Here is a 20,449-nt window from a genome sequence, read left to right as displayed (position 1 = left end):
CTCATGACTACTGAAGATGGCAATGAAGGAATATTAATACATTTTGTCTGGTAACTTTTTTTTTTTTTTTACAGATCACTAATCTACATGTGTTCTTCTCCTCTGTAACAGGATAAAGTGTCCATGCTCCACTACAAAGGAGGACAGTCCAAAACCTGTGGTATATTTGGAAAGTCAACTCTGATTACCTGATTCTCTATACTGCATGAATGGAGTGTATTATTATTATCATTATTATTATTATTATTAAAAAGACAGAATTAAATGCAGTGCCCATTTTATTAATTTGTTGTGAATTCATTTTCACCATTTGGCTGTTTGCCTGCTACTGCATGAATGAAATACTTTTTCCAGCTATCATTACTATCATGCTCTCTTGGGTGCCACTTCATACAATAAATAAATAATAATGATAAATTATAATACATGTGATGCTCCTCTAATGAAGAAGTGCCCCTCCAGTGGATAAAATGCGCTGCAGTGCTGTAAAGGCTGTCCCTTCATGTGTGTGCAAGTTTCTTAATGGATGAGCCTCCAGCGGACAGAATGTGATGGGCTGCAGGAGAAACATGAGCTTCCCTCAGTGACTTTCTGATGAAGAAAAGAGGGTGATCAAGTAAGCATAGACAGTAGATGAAATGTATGCTTGTTTGTTTCTGTCAAAATGTTCCTGTCCATTATTTTGGGGGATTGTCTGTATCATCAGAATGAGTGGGAGAATATGTTTTACCATCAGGAAGGAAACTGATCCCACACCTAACACTCCAGACTGCTGTTAAATGCATCACCTTTGCAACGTGAGCTGTAGTGTTGTGCTCTCATTGGTGGATTTTGACCACATGCCATGCAGCCTACCAGTCGAATCAAAACGCTGCCGGCAAATGAGGGGCAAAACACCGCTCATACTTCACATTATAAATAATAAACCTGTTTCGTCAAAAATAAATGAATGAATGACCAACTAAATGACTTCTTCTCTCCCTGTTTCAGAAGCACAAAGGATGGAAAGGTTGCTTGAGCTTCAATATAGTCAGATAATCTTCCTCACATCAGAGGAAGAAGAAGAATGCTGAAAAGGAGCTGAGCGAGGATATATATTCGCGCAGGGCCTGGGCTGCCTTGTATGGAGAGATTTCACTGCCAGCAGCTGCACTTCAGTCTCATACATTTCAGTTTGTCATGATTATATTGATCTGTTGAACGAATGAATTCAAAACACTGAATTGGTAAAGCACTACTCGAAATTGAATGCAGACGCGTCAACCTGAGCTTTTAATGCAGTTCAGTACTCATCACATTCAGTCTCAATTATTAACCAAATCCAGCGTTTTGAATTCATCAGTTCAATGAGTACGAAACAAAAAAAAAAAAAAAAGAAAAAAAATCTCTGCTGGCACTGATCTCTCTCCATACATCTGAAAACAAACCACTGAGCCAGCAGCCGGCAAGCCCCCTCCAAGCTGAAAACCAAACAGTCCCACAGTCAGTCAAGACCAAATTCTACTTTCCGCTCTGCATGTCTGTGTGACATAAATGTTATCTAACCTTCGCTAACTGTGGGCCGCACAGACTACGGCCAACAAATAAACTTGAGCCTGCATAAACTTCAGTCAGTTGGCAGATGCATCTTGTTTCTTCCTTATTGTGAGTAGCTGGGCTGAGGCAGGAAAATGGCTACATGTGTTAGCTTTTATATATGTAGATATTATACATAAAGTAACAAAAAAACACACAAAAAAGGCCAGCTCATGGTATTTCTTAGGTTTCTACAGTATGCAGTCATTCAGGCTTATTTGTCTATGAGAAGAGAATAAACCTCTGATCGGTCCATAATATGCCTGTCAGTGAGTGAACTGGTTCCTCAACGATTTTTGAAAGTGTGTTATGGAAGAATTTTTCCCAGAGGCTTTTGATAAGTGTCCAACAATCTAGAGTTTTTATCGGGCCCAGAAATTCAGGCCTGACCGAACCAACCCCCCAAAAATCTGTCCAAGCTCAACCTGAGCCCAAACCACGACATCAGGTTTGGGCCCGAGCCTGGCCAGAAACTGAATGTCCACTGACAATCAATCAAGTAATCAATCAATTAATCAGTGCTTTATTTCAAGCCAAAGTAAGGGCAAAACTGATTGTGTGTCTGTAGTAGTAGTGGTGTGTGAGCCAGTGGGAGCAAACAGCAAAGCTAGTGTTTCAAAACCTTAACCATGATCTCCTAACATTAATGGCATGCACCATGTATGATGAAATAGTCTTTGTCTGGAACTATTTACAATATTTCTATGAATATAATTGTCCTGTGTATATAATGTTGTAGAACACAGCACTACCACCAGCCCCCTTGCTTTGAATGGAATTAACCAACTTCAGCATCAGGTGAACAAGATCTATTGTTCTTCAATGTAAAAGGAGAGTTCAAACCAGGCAATTACTTTAAATGTTGGAAGCAATTTTTAATGAGAATTCTTGATTATATGTACCAGGCTCCCGGTGATAATCTAAACTTGGTTCTGCAACACAAGCCAATATGTATCTAGCAGTGGGAGGACTTCCAGACTTCCAGACCTTGATCTCTACCGCCAGCCTCCCTCCTGCAGCTCAAACACAAGCTGCCTCTGGCTCCTTTTCAATCTGTTTTCTCTCTCTCTCCTTGGCATTCTGTAACCACAGGGGAGCCCAATACTAAAGCCACTCTTAAATTAAGTTAAAAAGCAATTCACATCAAACTTTAAAGTCCTATAGGCTTTTTGTGCAAACTACTCTAAAATAATTACCTTAGGGAAGGATTTTTACATTTACGAGCGCTCTGTTTTTGGAAAACATATTTATTTTGTTTTTGCACATGTAGGAATGCAGTGTGTGCAGAGGATGAACCACAAACTCCAACAACATACCTTATGTTTGTTACAGAGAGCTCAGAGAGAGAGTCATTGTCTCACAGACTGAATGACTGATCACATACTGACGCTGTGACTGCTGCTACATGGTCAGAGTAACTGTTACATTAGCTAACATTTTGTATGCAATTTCTTTCCACTGAATGGGGGATTTATTATAGATCGGGAAGGCAGATGTGCAGGGACAGAAGCTGGGATGGACTTCAGGAAAAGACGGGCACAGAGACCTCCAAAAATATACAGAAAACAACCAGACACACAGGAAAACGCTTATTGTACAGATGTCACAGCAACTCTTAATAAAGCATTTCAGTGATGATTATACAACTTCCCTTGTGAAATCTGCATATTCAGCAAGTCTGACAGATATCAGCCAGTTATTTTTTGCACATTTCTCGACTAAATGGTAAATTTGGCCGGCTTTCCTGCATTTTCACAAAACCATTTGTTTTTAGATTCAATAACAGTCACATAATTGTCACTTTGCGCAGAAAATTAATTACTCTGAATTTTGATTGAGCAGGATTTGCCTTTGACTTTATTTATCTACTTATTTATCTACTGTTCATCTATTTATCTACTTATTCATCCATCCATCCATCCATCTATTCATTCATTCATAATAAAACAATTTCCCAGACGCCTTGCAATGAACCAATGCAGAGGCTTATTTTGTTGCTGACAAGCCCAATATAGTATTACAGTAATTAAAAAAGATGTATACAAAATATGCACTGTAAGCTGTCAGTGATATGACAATGTTTGGTACGTTTAACAACTCAAACGATAAAAAAGATGCAAAGGTGTTATACAAACACTATACAAAAGTGAGGACAAAATGTCTTCTGAAATTTTACAAAATATATGATCTCAGTATGAGCCAAAGATCATATATATCATTTTCAGTCATATCAGAATCTGTTGTATGTATGACAAACTACATTTGATAATATGTGTGACTATTGACCTCTCATTTTTAGCTGTACAGGCTAGAAACAGCATTACTAGCGTTAACAGCGACAACTGCATTGGCAGAAAGTCTGTGTGTGAAACCATTTCCCGTAATTTCACAAATCCAGTGCTAGAAAAAGCATTTTCTGTCCTGAAAAAGCCTGGCCTGAAATGATGATGATGGTGATGATGATGATAATGATGATGATGATGATGATGATGATGATGATGATGATGGTGATCCTTGTTCAAGAGACAACTGAGGGAGTGTTGCAGTTGTCCGCATGCTCCTCCTCTCCTGTGGTCTGGGTGGGTACGTAAGGCCCCTTTTTAAAACATCTGGGGGGAAAAGAACCTGCTGTCAGGGTCTGTGTTTTATGTTTGTTCTGGTTTATTTCCTGTTTTATTTTGAAAGTCTCGTCTCCCCTTGTGTTGTCTCTGTGTTTACTTCCCCTCTGTGTTCTCCTCCCGCCTCCTGTAATTATCCCAATGTGTTCCACCTGTGTCTCGTTGTCCCCTCCCTCCTGTGTATATAACCCGTGCTCCCCAGTGTCTCAGTGCCAGATTGTCTTGTCTCATAGTCGCAGCATTCCAGTGTTTATTGATTAAGATTCCTTGTGTTTGACCTGTTTAGTCCGAGTTTTTCTGTGTGCCTTTCTGGATTTTGACCTGGACTGTAATTAACGACTTTGAGAACTGCGATCGCCTGCCTGCCTGCATTTGTGTCTGTCAGTGTGTTTGTTCTTGACGCCTGTAACCCCTCACATACATTACAAACACTGTTTTATGTGTGATTTCACTTTCGTAATGCAATTACAAATTGAAAAAAACAAGATCACTGACCAGAGTCAGATTGTCACAAACATTTCCATAACTTTGGTTAGCAGGGAAATAACAAATACAGATAAATAAACAGGTCTATAGACATCATCTACATAGCTGTACTACATATCATATGAACAACATCACCTTTGAATTCTAAAAGATTTGATAATGATTTGGGCCTGTAGCTACAGTTTGGTATAGTTTGGTATCTGGATTTCTGAATGAGTATTTTCAAGCAGATGGGCCACTTCAGTTCAGCCGTCCCATTAGCTGACTGTCAATGTGACTACTCAGGTGGAATGTTTTGAACTACATGCACTGTAAACTTGAGCGTAGAGCAAATGAGTCCACCTCTGATCAATGTAATGAGCAGATGATTGCCAGAAATTGCCAGAAGTTACTTTTCAGCAACCATCCAAGGTAAATTACCATATACGTGTGAAAGACACTTCTATGAGATCCTTTGTTTTTGTAAATATAATTGCATATCGGTGCAGGCAGGTGCAGGTGTGGTGCCAGTCAATTAATTGTTCAGGGCAAGAAGGCAGAAAAGAGCTGTGATTGAAGCATCTTCACATACATCTATTAAATTTGGCACCTCCTGTCTTTCTGTCATTGTTGCTGCTCTCCTGTGTGTTTTGTGTTGTCCACCACTGCTGACAGTCAATGAATAATGACTCAGTGGGAGAAAAACCTCATGAACTCTTATGAAAGTGGCCTAAAACAGGATTTAAAATGTCAGATTAAATGTGGCATTTTGCTATTCACACTGGCATTAAAAAATCAGATCTACTGGCTGTGTGAGCGTAGCCTGAGTGGCAGGGAAGTGTAGCCTCACCCAGGGAAGGGCTGCATGTGTGCTATAGTGTCAGGAAGAGGCATTCCATAGCACTCCGGGAGCAGGAGGCTCAGCAACCCCGACAGAGCCGTAAGACTTCCTATAAGGATGTAAGGCAGTGAAATGGAATAATTTCCTGTGGAAACAAATGCAAAAAGGAGGGAGTGACAAGCAGCCTGGGTTAGAATTGTACCTTACTCAGAGTAAAAGCAATGAGCCAACAGAGAGCCTTTAACAAAAAGGAGGTCTGCTGTCAGGATAGATGTATCGACAGTTTCAGCTGGGTCCACTACATTTCAAAGGAAGGCTCTAAATTTTAATGCTAATGTTTGTTAGTAATGGCTGTGCAAGTTAATTGAGAATGTAACAGCTTAGCTCAACACTGAATGGAAGTGATCCTGTTTACTTTTATACACTGTGGTGAACAGAATAACAAAGAAACCGAGCAGTTTGGCTTTGACTTGCAGGGAAACTTTTTCACAGTCCTTAGATGGTGCATAATAAACCCCCACCACCACCACCACCCCCAGGGCAGACAGGACTCAACTGTGCTCTATCTCTTTTGATGACAACAGCCTTCTGACCTAACATTTTACTGGTTAAGAGCAATTGATGATAGGATTAGATGATAACAGCAGGGCCCTACTAACCCATGTGGGGGTGTTTACGACTGATAACCTCCACTCAGTGGTGTGATAACAGTCCAAGCAGGTGCCTGAGGAAGTTAATGCAAAACACATGGTATACTCTGTAGCCTACCATGTCTTTTATTTTTATATAATAAAAATTAGAAGAGTGGAAAACTAATGGAATCTGTCTGAGGGCTATTTGGCGCGTGATGATCTGTTATTTATGATTAAAGTGGGAACACTATTAGACAGCACTGTGTCTGTGTGCCTCTCTCACTCTGTCCATGACTTCTCATCGCTATTTGTCGCTTTGATGTTGAAAGTGTGTCTTGGCAGAAATAGGCCACATGTGTTCTGTTTTCAGTCTGGTATTGCTATCGACACTGGCTTACACTAAATAAATAAATAAGTAAAATATGCTCATCTGAACCTTCTCACCGAGTGTACTTGTAATGTTCTTTGTTGCATATAAAACACTTTTTCCAGGCTTTGGCTGACGTGGTGAGTTAGAGGTCAACAACAGACAAAAAAATAAAGATGAGGGGCTTCAATATGCAACATTTTTGCATGAGTAAGCAGTCACTTCATGGGATATTTTATATATCAGTCTTTACACATAGGTGAATCCATGTGTGCATGCCAAATCATCCCATCTGCTGGAAATCGGTTTGTCAGTGATGCATACAATGTCTTAGGGTGTATACTGATTGTTGGCCACAATGCAGGGGATTCAGGATTTAAGGACAAAGGTTATCACAGCTAAACTAATTATCTATTGAACTGCACTAACTGAAGGAGACAAAAGGGCCGAAAAGCAGCAAAGAGCTGACTTGTGTACCGCACTGCTAGGCAGGTAGGATGTTAATCATTTTGCTGTGTTTGTGTGTGTAGTGGGGCTAGACTATCCCACAGTTCCTCAGACACCTCACCAAGCCGCATGACAAGTGTTTGGGAGTCACTTTTCACTTTTTGGCTCATAAAAAAACACATATTGCAGCTTTAAGCAAGATAATGAATAAGAGTAGATGATAAAACTAAAGACAGAAACTGAAGGAATTTGGATAGAATATAGAATTGAGTGATTGACTGATTGATAGAATGCTATGGGCAGAGTTCATACAGCTTTTATATATAATATATATTGTTACTATGACTGCAATTGCAAAAAATAGTTAAATTCCTTTATACCCACAGCAATCAATGTATGCTGTCACTTTGTTTATTTTACCAGCTGTTCATATTAACTTTGATTGGATTTTCTGGCCATGATTATTAAATAATTATTAAATTTCCAGAATAAAGGATCAACACAGGGCTTATCCGCTCCGCATCTTGAGTTAGACACTAGGATACAAAAATGTGATGACCAGATTGTTTCGTTTCAAACATTAAAAGATTAATGAATAAACAATAACAGATTTTTAGTTTACATAAGTAATTGCGTACATTGCACACCATATTATGCTGAAAATCAAGCCTTGAAAAACATGAAAACATAACCTACCTTATACCAACCTTATATGAGAATGCACACACAAGACAGAGGGAGGTTTACACTTACTTAAGTAAATAAAATATGGGGCAGAGATGCTGCCTATTCTTGAGGCCATGGAGCATGCACCCAGGGCTGTATTCCTCAGTACAGTTGGGTAGAGCTCTGCAGTGTAGGCATAAACAACAGAGAATGCCACCGTCACTGCAAACTTCCCCATCATCTCCAGCGTGATGGCCAAGGGGATCAGGTCTGGAGAGAACATAACATTCAATGGTCAGTTCTTGGATGAGTTTACCACTTAATTCTTGCTATGCTGTACTATTTCATGAGAGTCATATGTGTGTGATCTGAGGAACAAGGGTTTTCCATTAGCTGTGGAATAGTTTGAGTCATTTCATTGCATTTTATTATTTCCATTATTTTACAAAAAGAAACCTCTTATCAAGTTATTTAAAAAATGGCATACTATTTGGTATGAGTTGTATGAAGAGCAGCATCACCCCTCCCAGGAAGAGGGTTGAGAAGAGAATCAGTCGTCTGGGACAGCAGCGATACATTAGCCATGACAAAATGTAGGCTGGCACCTCTATCGCAGCTGACAGGAAGCAGTTGAAATAGGCGCTGCCGTGAAGATTTGACGTGTTCAGAGAAAGAGCAAAGTAGGCAATAGCTATGGTGTTCCTGAGGAGACAATTATTAAGCAATAAACAACAAGCCGGAGCAGCAACACACTGAGACTGCAGCTCCAAAAGTGTAACATCAAACATATAGCACAAGAGGCAATCAAAAGACGCCACTGACATTAGTGCCTGACCAATATATTGGTCAGCCATTATCATCAGCCGATATTACCCTTTCACAGACATATTGGTATCATATCAGTGTCAGTGTGTGTTGACCATTATGCACTGATATAAAAACTTTTGTAGCAGGTTTTTGTATCAGGTTTTGAAGTGAGTGAAGATACTGGGATCATATGGCACTAGAAGACTTAAGAAATCAACTGCTACCAAGTATATCACGCCAGGAGGACAGAAAGTTGGATAAATATTGCTCAAAAGTTGGTGTGTTTCTGCCTAGTGCTGCCTACACAGTATTAGAGCTGCATAAATTGGGTTTGACTGGGAAGCTGAGACTGTGCTTTCAAGAGCCCAATTTTATGAATGTGTGACAGTATTAGCCCCCATAGTAGCCACTCCATTGTAGTGAGATGTTTTTGGTATATATTAATTATTTATAGGGTCAACAAGCTTTCCTTTATTCTTTGATTTCTCAGTGTTCATTTCTAAAATTGGCTGGCAATTAACGTTGAATATTCTTTATTATAAAGTTTTTTGTTTAATAAAGTAGCCTACTGAATTCCATAGTCTTACTGGTGCAAAATTGATGCAGATTTCAGCTAAAAAAAATTCGCTCTCTCAGCTGCTATGTTAGTAGTCTGGGAATTTTTCCTCTTAAAATCAGTATCAGTCTCAAAAATCCCATGTCGGTCAGACACTATTTGATGAAGGTAAGTATGTGTATTATGTAGATTTTTTTCTTTTCAAATATTGTTATGAATATACATTATCACCCTAAACTCACTTATTACATCACATTTTATATTTGAAGTTTGAGGCAAGGTTTGGAACCATGGACCAAGACACTTTCTTCTGTATGCAACAACAACAATAATGGTGCAGCCCAAACTTGCATAGATAAGATACTGTAGTTCGATCCGCTATCACACCTTTACTGTCTATTTTCTGTCTATCTACGGTCTTTTTACTGCCTCTCTTCTTTGCTTGCTAGATGAATGTTTCACTGACCCAAAGATCAGTGATCACTTCTAGTCAAAGGTTAACTTAACACGGCTTTCTCTGGTCCATGTGGCAGCTGTGTGAAACACGTAACCCACATAAAGGAACTTTCACAAATGTTGTGACAACACAGTCACTCATTTTCTCACATGTCTGCGGTAATTTATGACACTACAAACAACCTCTCTTACTCATTGGACTGTCACTGGTCTATCTTCAACAAGGCTGTTAAAAGTTAACGTTCAAAGAATGCTGCTGCAGTGAAATTTGGCACAATCCCCCATTTGTTACAAATACTGTCAGATTTTGTACTTGAGGACCTCATGAATTTCTATCTCAAAACTCATAGTAAAATGCATACTGTAAAATGTGTTTGAAACAAACTGGAGAAGCATAGGTACAGGGCTTGGATCATCTTTATCAACAGATGAAAAATTGCATTGAAGAGAGGACCCTTTTGATTCAACTGCCAAAAAATCAAAAGTAAAATAGCCAAAAAAATCGATTGAGAAAAATTGAGTGTATATTGTTACCATCACTGGATTAGCAATATGGACAGTTTCAACTGCACCGGCAAAAAAATAATAATAATAAAAAATAAAAATCTGGAATAAGCATGAAATTTGAAGGTTGAGTCTATATGTTTCTCATCGTCAGCCTGTCTCATTGACTGATTACAGGCTTATTCCATGCTTTCTGTCAGTTGAGTCTAAATAGACCTTACATCAATTATATTATTATCAACTGTACCAAAAAAAAAAAAAAAAAAGAATCCTTGAGTTGTGCTGATTGGCAGACATTCGATCCTAAAAATGTGTAGAATCATTTTTTGTAATACAAAGTTCATAAGTCCGTGAGGGACATGCACATGCAATCTATTGCTCTCTCACCAGTGCTCTGATGTTTTACGCTCCCTTTTCAGGTTGACTTTTAATTAGCTAACAGTGTTTACTTTCATGTCAGCAAACGCCCTGTAAGAATAGGTGTAAATGTTATTAAATCATGGTTGTGTCATTCTGGAATGCAGCTCAAATAAATATGAGAGACCATCTGCTCTTCGGTTCAATAAGGCCGTCAGCGCAGGGGGATCACAGGCATGTTGTGCAGTTACATAAAACACGGTTTTGATCTTAGTTGCAGGCTTCAGAGCACCTGACAGATCATTATTTGTTATTAGTTAAGTGGGCTGGCAGGGGGTGGAGGTGATGCATGTGGCGTTTGGAATTCTGTGTGTTTGTATATGCTCGTGCATGGATGTGTGTATGTACGTACAAGTTTATGATTGCGCATGCCTATGTGTGTGTGTGTGTGTGTGTGTGTGTGTGTGTGTGTGTGTGTGTGTGTGCGTGTGCGTGTGTGTAGGGTCACTGTGCTGACTGTGGATGTGACAGGAGGCAGCAGGAACTCACCAGACCAGCCACAGCGTGAGAGAGATCCAGCGGATGTTTCTAGAACGGAACAGATCACAGATGTTGTGGGCCTTCCTTTTCTCAGACTGAAGGTCTGTCTGTGGGACAGCAAAACATGCATCACAACAAATAGGCTACAGGCAGCCTGGCAGTCATTTAACTACATACATGCTCATGTACATCCACATACAGAGGTCAGAAAATAATGGTAGCAAAATCTCCTTTAAAAGTTCACATTTATTCCTGTGAAAGTAAAACAGAGGGGCAACAATGCTCAAAGTAATTAGCACTAGAACTTAGAACTTTTTTTGCATTTCAGCCTATTCATATTTAGTTTAGTTTAGTTTAGTTTAGTTTAGTTTAGTTTAGTTTAGTTTAGTTTAGTTTAGTTTAATTTAGTAGAGTTGCCAATTATGAATGGGACTGCTGTTCTCCCATGAGCTACCACAGATAATTTGTGGAAGTCTGTGACCATGGGATACTTGTGTAATATAAATAACATCATTTTATATGCATTTTTTGGTCTGGTTTGGTTTATTTAGAGCCCAGTTTTTACATTTGTAAAACATATTTCATTTTTCTGTGAAATCAAAATACATGCATTCAGAGTTATACATTTTGCAAACCTCTATATATTGTTGTGGGTACAAATTTACAAAAGTAAAAAAAACAATTAGTCCAATAAACACTTCCATAGGATTATCAATGTGCAACCGCCGTCACAGTATACAGTCATATAACTGTATTCATACAAGGTTGTTACAACAAGGCAGTTTGCCATATGCCAAAATACATACATTCCCATTTATCACATCATAAATCCAGCCACTACAAACAGATGTGGCAAATGACACAGAAACTACAAAAGACACTTCTCTCTCCCACAAGAGATAAGGGGGTCCTATTCAGATGGGTTCCTCTTTAGAAAGTATGGGACACATCATGGTATAATAGGGACTAGTCATTACTAATTGAGACAATTGCATCATGATGCATCATTGATTTGGCTCCTTTTTGCTGAGTTTGAGCCCTACACTATCTTTTCCTCTCCTCTGGTCCCTTCACCCTTTCATAATTCACCCATGGCAGTCAGACATTCCAGCACAGTGGGGTTTCACTTTTTAATTGACATGTTGCTGGGAATTTTGCTTAAATCATAAGTAATGTATCTGGGGAACAGAAGGTCTTACAATTTGGCAACCTATTCTGAGAGGAGTGTTGGCTGGTGCTGTGAATCTTGGCACAATGCCCATTTGCTGCCATCCAGACTGGTGTGCATTCAGATGTGAATGATTTCATCATATTGAGCAGTGAACCCTGAAACACTCTTTCTCATTCATACCTCCCATTCACTCAGACAACATTCAACAACTAGGGAGTCCAAACATACATATATCAGGAAGATTTAATGGGGATCTAAGAGCAGGTATTTATCAGCATATGACAAACTATGAGGGCTATGTGAGTATTGTATATTTAATACACTGTTAAAATCCCACTGCTGTGTGACAGAGAAGTACACTGCAAGCAATGCGTTATCTGAGAGGAGGATACTGTATATAACTGTGGTTGGGTTTTAAAATTGTTTCATAGAATCTGAATCCTGTATCTTTTAAAATCCAGTACATACAGCCATGATACAGTATACTCATATGGGACACCTTCCAGAAAACAGCCCAACGTGGTCTATGTGGAACAATAACTGAAGATACCTTGCAATTTCACTGCTTTATAAACTGCTTGGTTGCCAATGTGTGGAGACTGTTTTGAGTGAGTTTCAGACCTGAAAGAATTATAGCATTTATGGGAAAGTATTTTCATTTGGCACGCTGATTTCAACTTTTCTGTCACTGCCAACAGATATAAATTCCTGGTGCAGAAAACCCCAAACAAGCTGGAGTGGTAGACTCTCGTAAATCTAAACTGCTGAACAAACTTCTTGTCTTGGAGAGAAACCGTGTATTATTTAATTGGATACAAAAATAAATAAATAAATAAATAAATAAATACACGCCTGCAGTAACACAGTGGTGTAAGGAAATCCTCAGAGTCCTTCCAATGGAAAGTGATCTGAGTGATCTCCTTCACAAAGGCAGTGATTCACTGGACTGGAGACCTCCTGATGCTCTTATACAGTTCACCCTATAGGTGGTGTGTATGAAAACAATGCTATGTAAAAGATTCATATTCCTGTTTTTGTGTTTTGTTTTGTTTTGTTTTGTTTTGTTTTGTTTTTTTGTTGATGTAAATTATTATGATCCTCTCTCCATGTTTTTGTAACTTTATTTTGTAACTTGTATTTTTTTTAACTTAAAAAAATGAAATAACATTTTATCATTATTAACAAACAAAAACTGGCAATGTTGGCAACTATTGTTTAATCTAGGTATAATAATTTCCAGTCATGAGTAAGGTAAAGTAAATAATGACCTCACCTGTTCTGGACTAAAGATGACCTGTGGGGCCTCGACTTTGTTCTTTTTGGCAGCATTTCTCAGTATGAGCTCGGCCTCCTTCACTCTTCCCTGAGAGAGCAGCCACCGGGGAGACTCTGGGATGAACCTGCCTCATTGTGCAACAGAGTGGACAGAGGGAAAGGCTTCAACCTCTGGGAACAGAAAATGAAATATAGCAGATGTATCTCTGAGGTGGTACTTTCCTGTGAACATGGGTGCTGCTAGAAATTCAGGACCCACCGAAAAGATATGACACTGCTTATCTGCCTTACTTCAGTGTGATTAACTTCAGCACCTTACCTCATTTCTGAAGGTCCCACTATAGCTTGAGACAAACATCAATAAACAGATTTATATATTAACCTACATACAATAGAATCTGCAGTGCTGGGGAGTGACCTACATGTAATTAAACTAGCAGGTCAACTACACTTTGCAGTGGCTTATTGGTAGTTCATTAGTTTTCATTATTTTGATTATATTCATTCATTTTATGGTCATTGATTTTTTTTTTTTTTTTTTTTTTTTTTAACAAAAATAGTTCCAAACCACGCATAGACACACACACACACACACACACACACACACACACACACACACACACACACACCTACCTACCACCAGAAAAGCATACAGAGGAAGCCAGGCAAGGTTAAGGTGAGGAGGAGCGTCCTCCAGTCTCTGATGAGGAAAGCGATGAGCGGCAACATCATGTAGCCTAAACTAAAGAACAGAGTCACTCCCACAGTGGAGAAAACTGCCCGCACAGGTGGGTTTAATATCTCTGTTCCTTAACACCAAAGACAAAGAGGAAATCAAAACAAACAAACAAAAAAAAAAGTATATTACACAGCCACATACAGTACCTCTTTTGTATTGTATGAATGAATTAGATCTAAAAATCCAAAGAGGAAATAAATAAATAAATAAAAATACCTAACACAAATGCAGCCACATAATTCGAAATGTGTCCAACCCCAATGATAAAGAACAAGGCGCAGAACACAGGCCAGGATGGAGAAAACACCTGGATTAATGTAAACACTGACTGGATAGCCATGGTAGCAAACAGCACTATTTTCCTTCCATACCTGGAGAGTATGAAAATAGCAGTATACTGTCAGTGAGTCATCCAGTCAGCATAATACTGTACAACAGAGCTGGAGAGATCAGGTCACCTCACTCAAAATAAAAAGTCTTCTTTCTTTCTTTCTTTTGTTCCCTTTGCAGCATTTTAAAAATTAAACTGAGGGAGGCACAACACTGATAGTTTACTTGCTGGTTTGTAAAAACTTGAGTGAATAATACATTTCACAACTACACACACACACACACAGATATATCGATAGATAGATACATAGATAGATAGACAGATACATCAATAGATATCTGTCATCAAAGAAAAAGTTTAAGATTGCACACATTAATCAGTTAAAATTTTACTATGAAAACTCCTGAAACATTGGCTGGTAGTAAATCAACAGCATTTGAAACTCTTCCCTCAAAAAGTAAGGTATTGCCTTCCAAATCCCTGTGGTACAATGCAAATGATTGAACTGGCTACAAACACGAGTCATCAATGATATGCAGACACTGGCCCAAACGTTCAAAAGTTCAAGATATCACCTCTTCCTAACATAAACAATCAAGACAAAACCATTTCCACTGAAAATGGGAATAGATGATAATGGCCTTCTGACCCACTAGAAGGTGCAGTAGGGACCTAATAACCCATACTATGTCGAGGTTATTACAACTGATAACGTCCATTCGATGGTGTGATAGTGGTCCAGTCAGGTGCACCACCACAGTCAGCAGCAGGGTACAAGTGGATTTTGACAGGTCTGGGCCCATTAACCTCTCTATGCATTTTAATCCAGCAAAATCTCACTCATTGGTGCTTAGAACAGGAAAGACTGACAACTACCTTCACTTCAGCATGGCAAGTACAGCGATTCCTAGCATTTTCCTCTCTGGATCACTGGGATTATCATTAGTGATGGGGTCAATGAACGGAGCCAACTGAGGTGATACAGGTATGTAATTAGGAGCTGGGGCTGTTCCAGGCACTTGAGACTGAAATGTGTTTTGTGGCATTTGGCTGACTCTGAGCAGACAGTATAGCCCTTAAACATCAGAATTCATCCTTCTACTTCCATCAGCGGTCACATCATTAATAAACACTAGTGACCCAGTTCCTTTGGCAGCGATACATGCCCATGCCCCACATCATTTCATCTGTCCAAAGAACCTTGTTCCAGAATTTGGCAGGCTTTTAAAATGTTTTTTGCAAAGTCTAATCTGGTCTTCCTGTTCTTGAGTGACATCAGTGGTTTGCACCTTGCTGTATACATTCTGTATTTATTTTCTCACAAACATACCGACTGTAGATTTGGACAATGATACGCCTACCTCTCCGAGAGTGTTTTTGACTTCCCTAGACGCTGTGAATGGGTTTTTCTTCACCAGGGAAACAATTCTTTGATCATCCACTTCAGATGTCTTCTGTGGTTTTCCAGGCCTTTTGGTGTTGCTGAGCTTACCAGTGCATTCCTTCTGTTTCAAGATGTACCAAACCGTTGATTTGGCTACTTCAAAGTTTTGTTTTGTTTAACTTTTTGGGCCTAATGATGGCCTTCTTCACCTGCATAGACACCCCTTTGGCAGGCTAAGCATGGGAGGAAAACTGCATGACGCGCACACTGAAAGGATCCAAGGTCCACAACGAAAGCTCAAGTTTAAAAAAATCATTTACTTGTCAATATCACAGATGCAATACAATACATCGGATCTGTGCAAGGTAAGTAACTGCAACCATGAGCATTTCCCAAAAATGTGGTCAACAGAAGTTAACACTCCCAGCTCACCCTACCCCTACAACCAAACCAGCCTTGAGGTGAGCCAAGTGAGTGTCATTAATAAAACCGCTGGAGCTCACCCACAGCAACACTCCCACCACTCAGTGAGTGCCAATGCCAGTGCTCGATTAATTATCCACATGAGAAATTGCATAAACACCAATACTAATATCAATACCACTATACCATAATAAACTCTTAGCTCCTACACCAGTTATGGATGTTGTCTCAACTTTCATTTTGCCTCTGTATTTATGTGGATTTTTAGATTATTGCATCTATCCATCAAAATATTAACAATCACACACTAATCTGACCTTTCATTTTTTATAGATTCCTAACGTAAACCTACTCCTTACTTGAGCCCTGCTTTACCACTTGAATCCCTTCAAAGTGCCGCATTCAATACACCAGTATATATTTAACTTTTGCTGTCACACAGTGCTGATGAGCAGAGGGGTTAATGATTCAAGTATGGTGAAAACGCAGATTGTAGCCTAGCATCTGAGGATGACCTACAGTGATCAGTCGGCCATCTAGACACCTGCAGCAAACAGAGTTCAACTCAAAGAATTCCTTGTTTGAGGAGGTGCAGGGCATTGTAAGGATGACTAGGGCTATCTCAGCACCTGTGAAATGAGGTCATGTAGGGGTAACGATGGCTGCACCATCTCAGCTGTGCTGTCTGCTGAAACACAGTGCAGCCGCCCCAAAAACAACTCAGGCATCTGGCATTTGCCCATTTCAACTGTTTCCACACCACTGACTGGACATTATCAGTCATGATCACCCCCACAGGTATGGGTTAGCAGGTCCCTACTGCACCTTCTACTGGTCCAAAAGGCTGTTAATATCTATTCCTATTGTCAGTCTGACTTTCACTCTAGAGCCCTGGGGTGGAGTCCAGACTCAAACAAGAATCGGGTTTGTTTGTGGCTCGTTAACGTTACCTAGTTAATGTTTCCAGACGTTGCATTAAGTTTAAGACCCTTGCCTAACCTTAACAAAGTAACTAATGAAAACTAAGCTAACAAAGCCAACGAAACTGGCTAAAGCTGATCTAGTCACCAAAATGGTTAGGTTTGCTGAGGAGCCTTAGTGGCATCGCGCTCTCTATGTAGTGGAAGTTCTCAGTCATGGCCAGGAGCGCTTCTCATTTTACTAATGAAACACTTCCCCATTTTTGCATTGAGTGACTGACAAAATGCATTCCTAGCATGTCCAGTAAGATAGTCCCCTACACTACTTAATGTTATTACTTCAGAATAAAAGCCCTTTTAAATATACTCAAATACAACAATGCCTTTTCTGTACAGTTCTCTGGTACCAAACTAGGCATGAGCTGCAATACAGGCACATCCTTTTGCTTCAACAACACTTTACATGTTTTGCTGTTTGTTTTGACTCATCTGAGTCAATGTCATAACCTGTCAGAAAACTGTCCTGAGATGAAGGACCCAGTGAGCACTCCACAGAAGAAAAGTGAAGAAGTCAACGGCTTTTTCCATCTGTCATCACACACCAGGTCCCACTGCAAAAACATAAGCACACACACCTACTGTATCAAATCAGTCAAAATCAGTGATTTACATTTTACCTAAACTGTAGTTTAGGTAAAAAAAAAAAACAGTAGTCTGTCCCTCTCTCACACACACACGTGAGCACACACACACGCGCACACACACACACACACACACACACACACACACACACACACATTACAATTTCAAAATTTTCCCATATAGAAAAATTACATTTCACCTCTACAGGAATAAATTTACTGTACTGTCATCTAGCCATTTTTATAGGCTATTTTGAGAAAATATCTTTTCAATATCTTGTCAACTGCACATGAGCAAATGTATGCACAGTGTTTAATACGTGTTTCTAATGAGCATCTTCTACATGCAGCCTACAAAGACATTTTGGCTGATTTTTGTATTTGGAAAAATATCTCTAAACATATACAGTGCATTCAGAAAGTATTCAGACACCCATCACTTTTTTCACTTTTGTTATGTTGCAGCCTAATGCTACAATTGTTTAAATTCATTTTTTCTCTCATTAATCTACACTCAGTACCATAGTGACAAAGTGAAAACAGAATTGTTTTTTGTAAATTTACTAAAAAGAAAAAACTGAAACATCACATTGACATAAGTATTTAGACTCTTTACTCAATACTTAGTTGAAGCACCTTTGGGAGCAATTACAGCCTTGAGTCTTTTTGGGTATGACACAACAAGCTTCGCACACCTGGACTGGGGGATTTTCTGCCATTCTTCTTTGCAAATCCTCTCAAGCTCAGTCAGGTTGACTGGGGAACGTTGGTGGACGGCCTTTTTCAGGTCTCTCCAGAGATGCTGGATAGGGTTCAAGTAAGGGCTCTAGCTGGGCCACTCGAGGACATTCACAGAGTTGTCCCTAAGTCACTCCTGTGTTGTCTTGGCTGTGTGCTCAAAGTCAGTGTCATGTTGGAAGGTGAACCTTCGGCCCAGTCTGAGGTCCTGAGCACTGTGGAACAGGTTTTTCACTGAGGTTATCTCTGCACTTTGTTCCATTCAGCTTTCCCTCAACCCTGACCAGTCTCCCAGTCTCTGCTGCTGAAAAACAGCCCCACAGCATGATGCTGTCACCACCATGCTTCACTGCCTTCCCAAATCATGTCCAACCAATTTAATTTACCACAGGTCAACTCTAATCAAGGTGTAGAAACATCTTAGCAACGTTCAAGAGAAATGGGAGGCACATGAGCTAAATTTCAAGCGTTGTTGCAAAGGGTCTGAATTATGTCAATGTGATATTTCAGTTTTTTCTTTTTATTAAATTTACAAAAAATTCTAAAATTCTGTTTTCACTTTGTCATAATGGGGCACTGAGTGTAGATTAATGAGAGAAAAAATGAATTTAAACAATCATAGCATCAGGCTGCAACATAACAGGTGAAAAAAGTGAAGGGGGTCTGAGTACTTTCTGAATGCACTGCAAGTCTCAGTTGTGTATACCAGCCATTACCACCACTACCACCACACACACACACACACACACACACACACACACACAGGCTTACACATTCTTTTATATCTTATCCAATCTTTCTGTTTTGCCTGCATGACGTGCTATAGCTTGTATTATTATTATTATTATTATTATTATTATTATTACTAATGTAAGGCTTCCTCAAATGGCTTTAAACCTGTAGTTTTTAATACCATCTTTTTATATATATTTTTACAGTGTAAATGTCTGTGGTTTGTTTCTGCTGGTTTTTATTCACCATCACGGGGCTACAGTTGAAATGTACACGTCTGCTTAACCCTTGACACTTCTCCCTTTACAATAGCCTACAAAGCAGCTGTGACAGAACCCCAACAGCTCCTCCAGCAGCTACACACCTCAGACACAATAGTGGAAATGTACGTGCTGTGGTCATGCTCCCACCCGTCCAGACAGCCCTCCTGCTGCACACCAGACAGGTTGACATCAATCCAGGGGACCAAGCCTCTCTCCGAGAAATTCTGCAGGACGTCTAGTTTGTATCTGGAGCACTTGCTGGGCACCAAATCGCCGCTGCTGCTGTCCCTCACCACCGGGATGCTGCTGTTTCTCCATGCGGCGCTGAGGTTGGCGTCTGCGGGTAACAGGCAACGGTGGGACGGCGTGTCGGCGATAAACACGATGGACAAGCCGGTGAAAGCGTTGGGGATGATGCTGAGGGACAGCAGGAAAAACACCGCTTGCTGAAAGGGTCCCCAGTGGCCCAGGAAAGCCGTCACAGCCTCATAGTCGGTCATGTTGTGCTGGTTGATATGCTCTGCAGGCGCACAGAGTGGGTGGGCTCAGCGCTGGGATGAATGGTGGTATTCATTGTGTATTTATAGTGGGCAGTGTGGGGAATACACTTGTTGCATTTGCGAAAGTGTGTGTGTGTGTGTGTGTGTGTGTGTGTGTGTGTGTGTGTGTGTGTGTGTGTGTGTGTGTGTGTGTGTGTGTGTGTGTGTGTGTGTGTACTCACGCGTGACGCCCAAAAATTTGATGCTTCCTCGCCTACCTGTTCAAAAACTGATGACTTTTTTTTTTTTTTTTTTTGGACGACAGACAATAGTCTCATTTTATTAATGTTATTTCTTGTTAATAATAAATAACGTATTTTCCAGTAAAGCGGAGGAAGAGATTTTAAAAATTATTATTATTTCAGCAATCTACTTTTTGTGCGCACTAAATAAAAATGAGTATAATAAAGGGTTTTAATCCCATAGGCTACCACAGACTGTATGTAGCCTCCCTGTTAGAGG

The 20,449-nt window shown here is 39.8% G+C and overlaps 1 protein-coding gene across 1 annotated transcript; it reads right to left on the bottom strand.

Moving 5' to 3' along the window:
• Positions 1 to 4,261: 4,261 nt before the first annotated feature.
• On the bottom strand, positions 4,262 to 19,948 carry LOC115371602 (solute carrier family 22 member 5-like; the record flags this gene model as incomplete). Its single annotated transcript, XM_030069061.1, has 11 exons — positions 19,550 to 19,948; positions 17,582 to 17,685; positions 14,233 to 14,387; positions 13,915 to 14,086; positions 13,276 to 13,402; positions 10,841 to 10,938; positions 8,099 to 8,313; positions 7,699 to 7,881; positions 5,509 to 5,644; positions 4,472 to 4,502; positions 4,262 to 4,369 (listed from the first exon to the last, which is right to left on the bottom strand). Coding segments are annotated over exons 1-11 (1,728 nt in total), but the record flags the coding sequence as incomplete, so codon positions are not given.
• Positions 19,949 to 20,449: the final 501 nt, after the last annotated feature.

Source organism: Myripristis murdjan, chromosome 14, assembly GCF_902150065.1.
Source record: "Myripristis murdjan chromosome 14, fMyrMur1.1, whole genome shotgun sequence".
NCBI lineage: Eukaryota > Metazoa > Chordata > Actinopteri > Holocentriformes > Holocentridae > Myripristis > Myripristis murdjan.
Note: the sequence above shows the minus strand (reverse complement) of the source record. Positions and strands in the feature narration are given on the sequence as shown.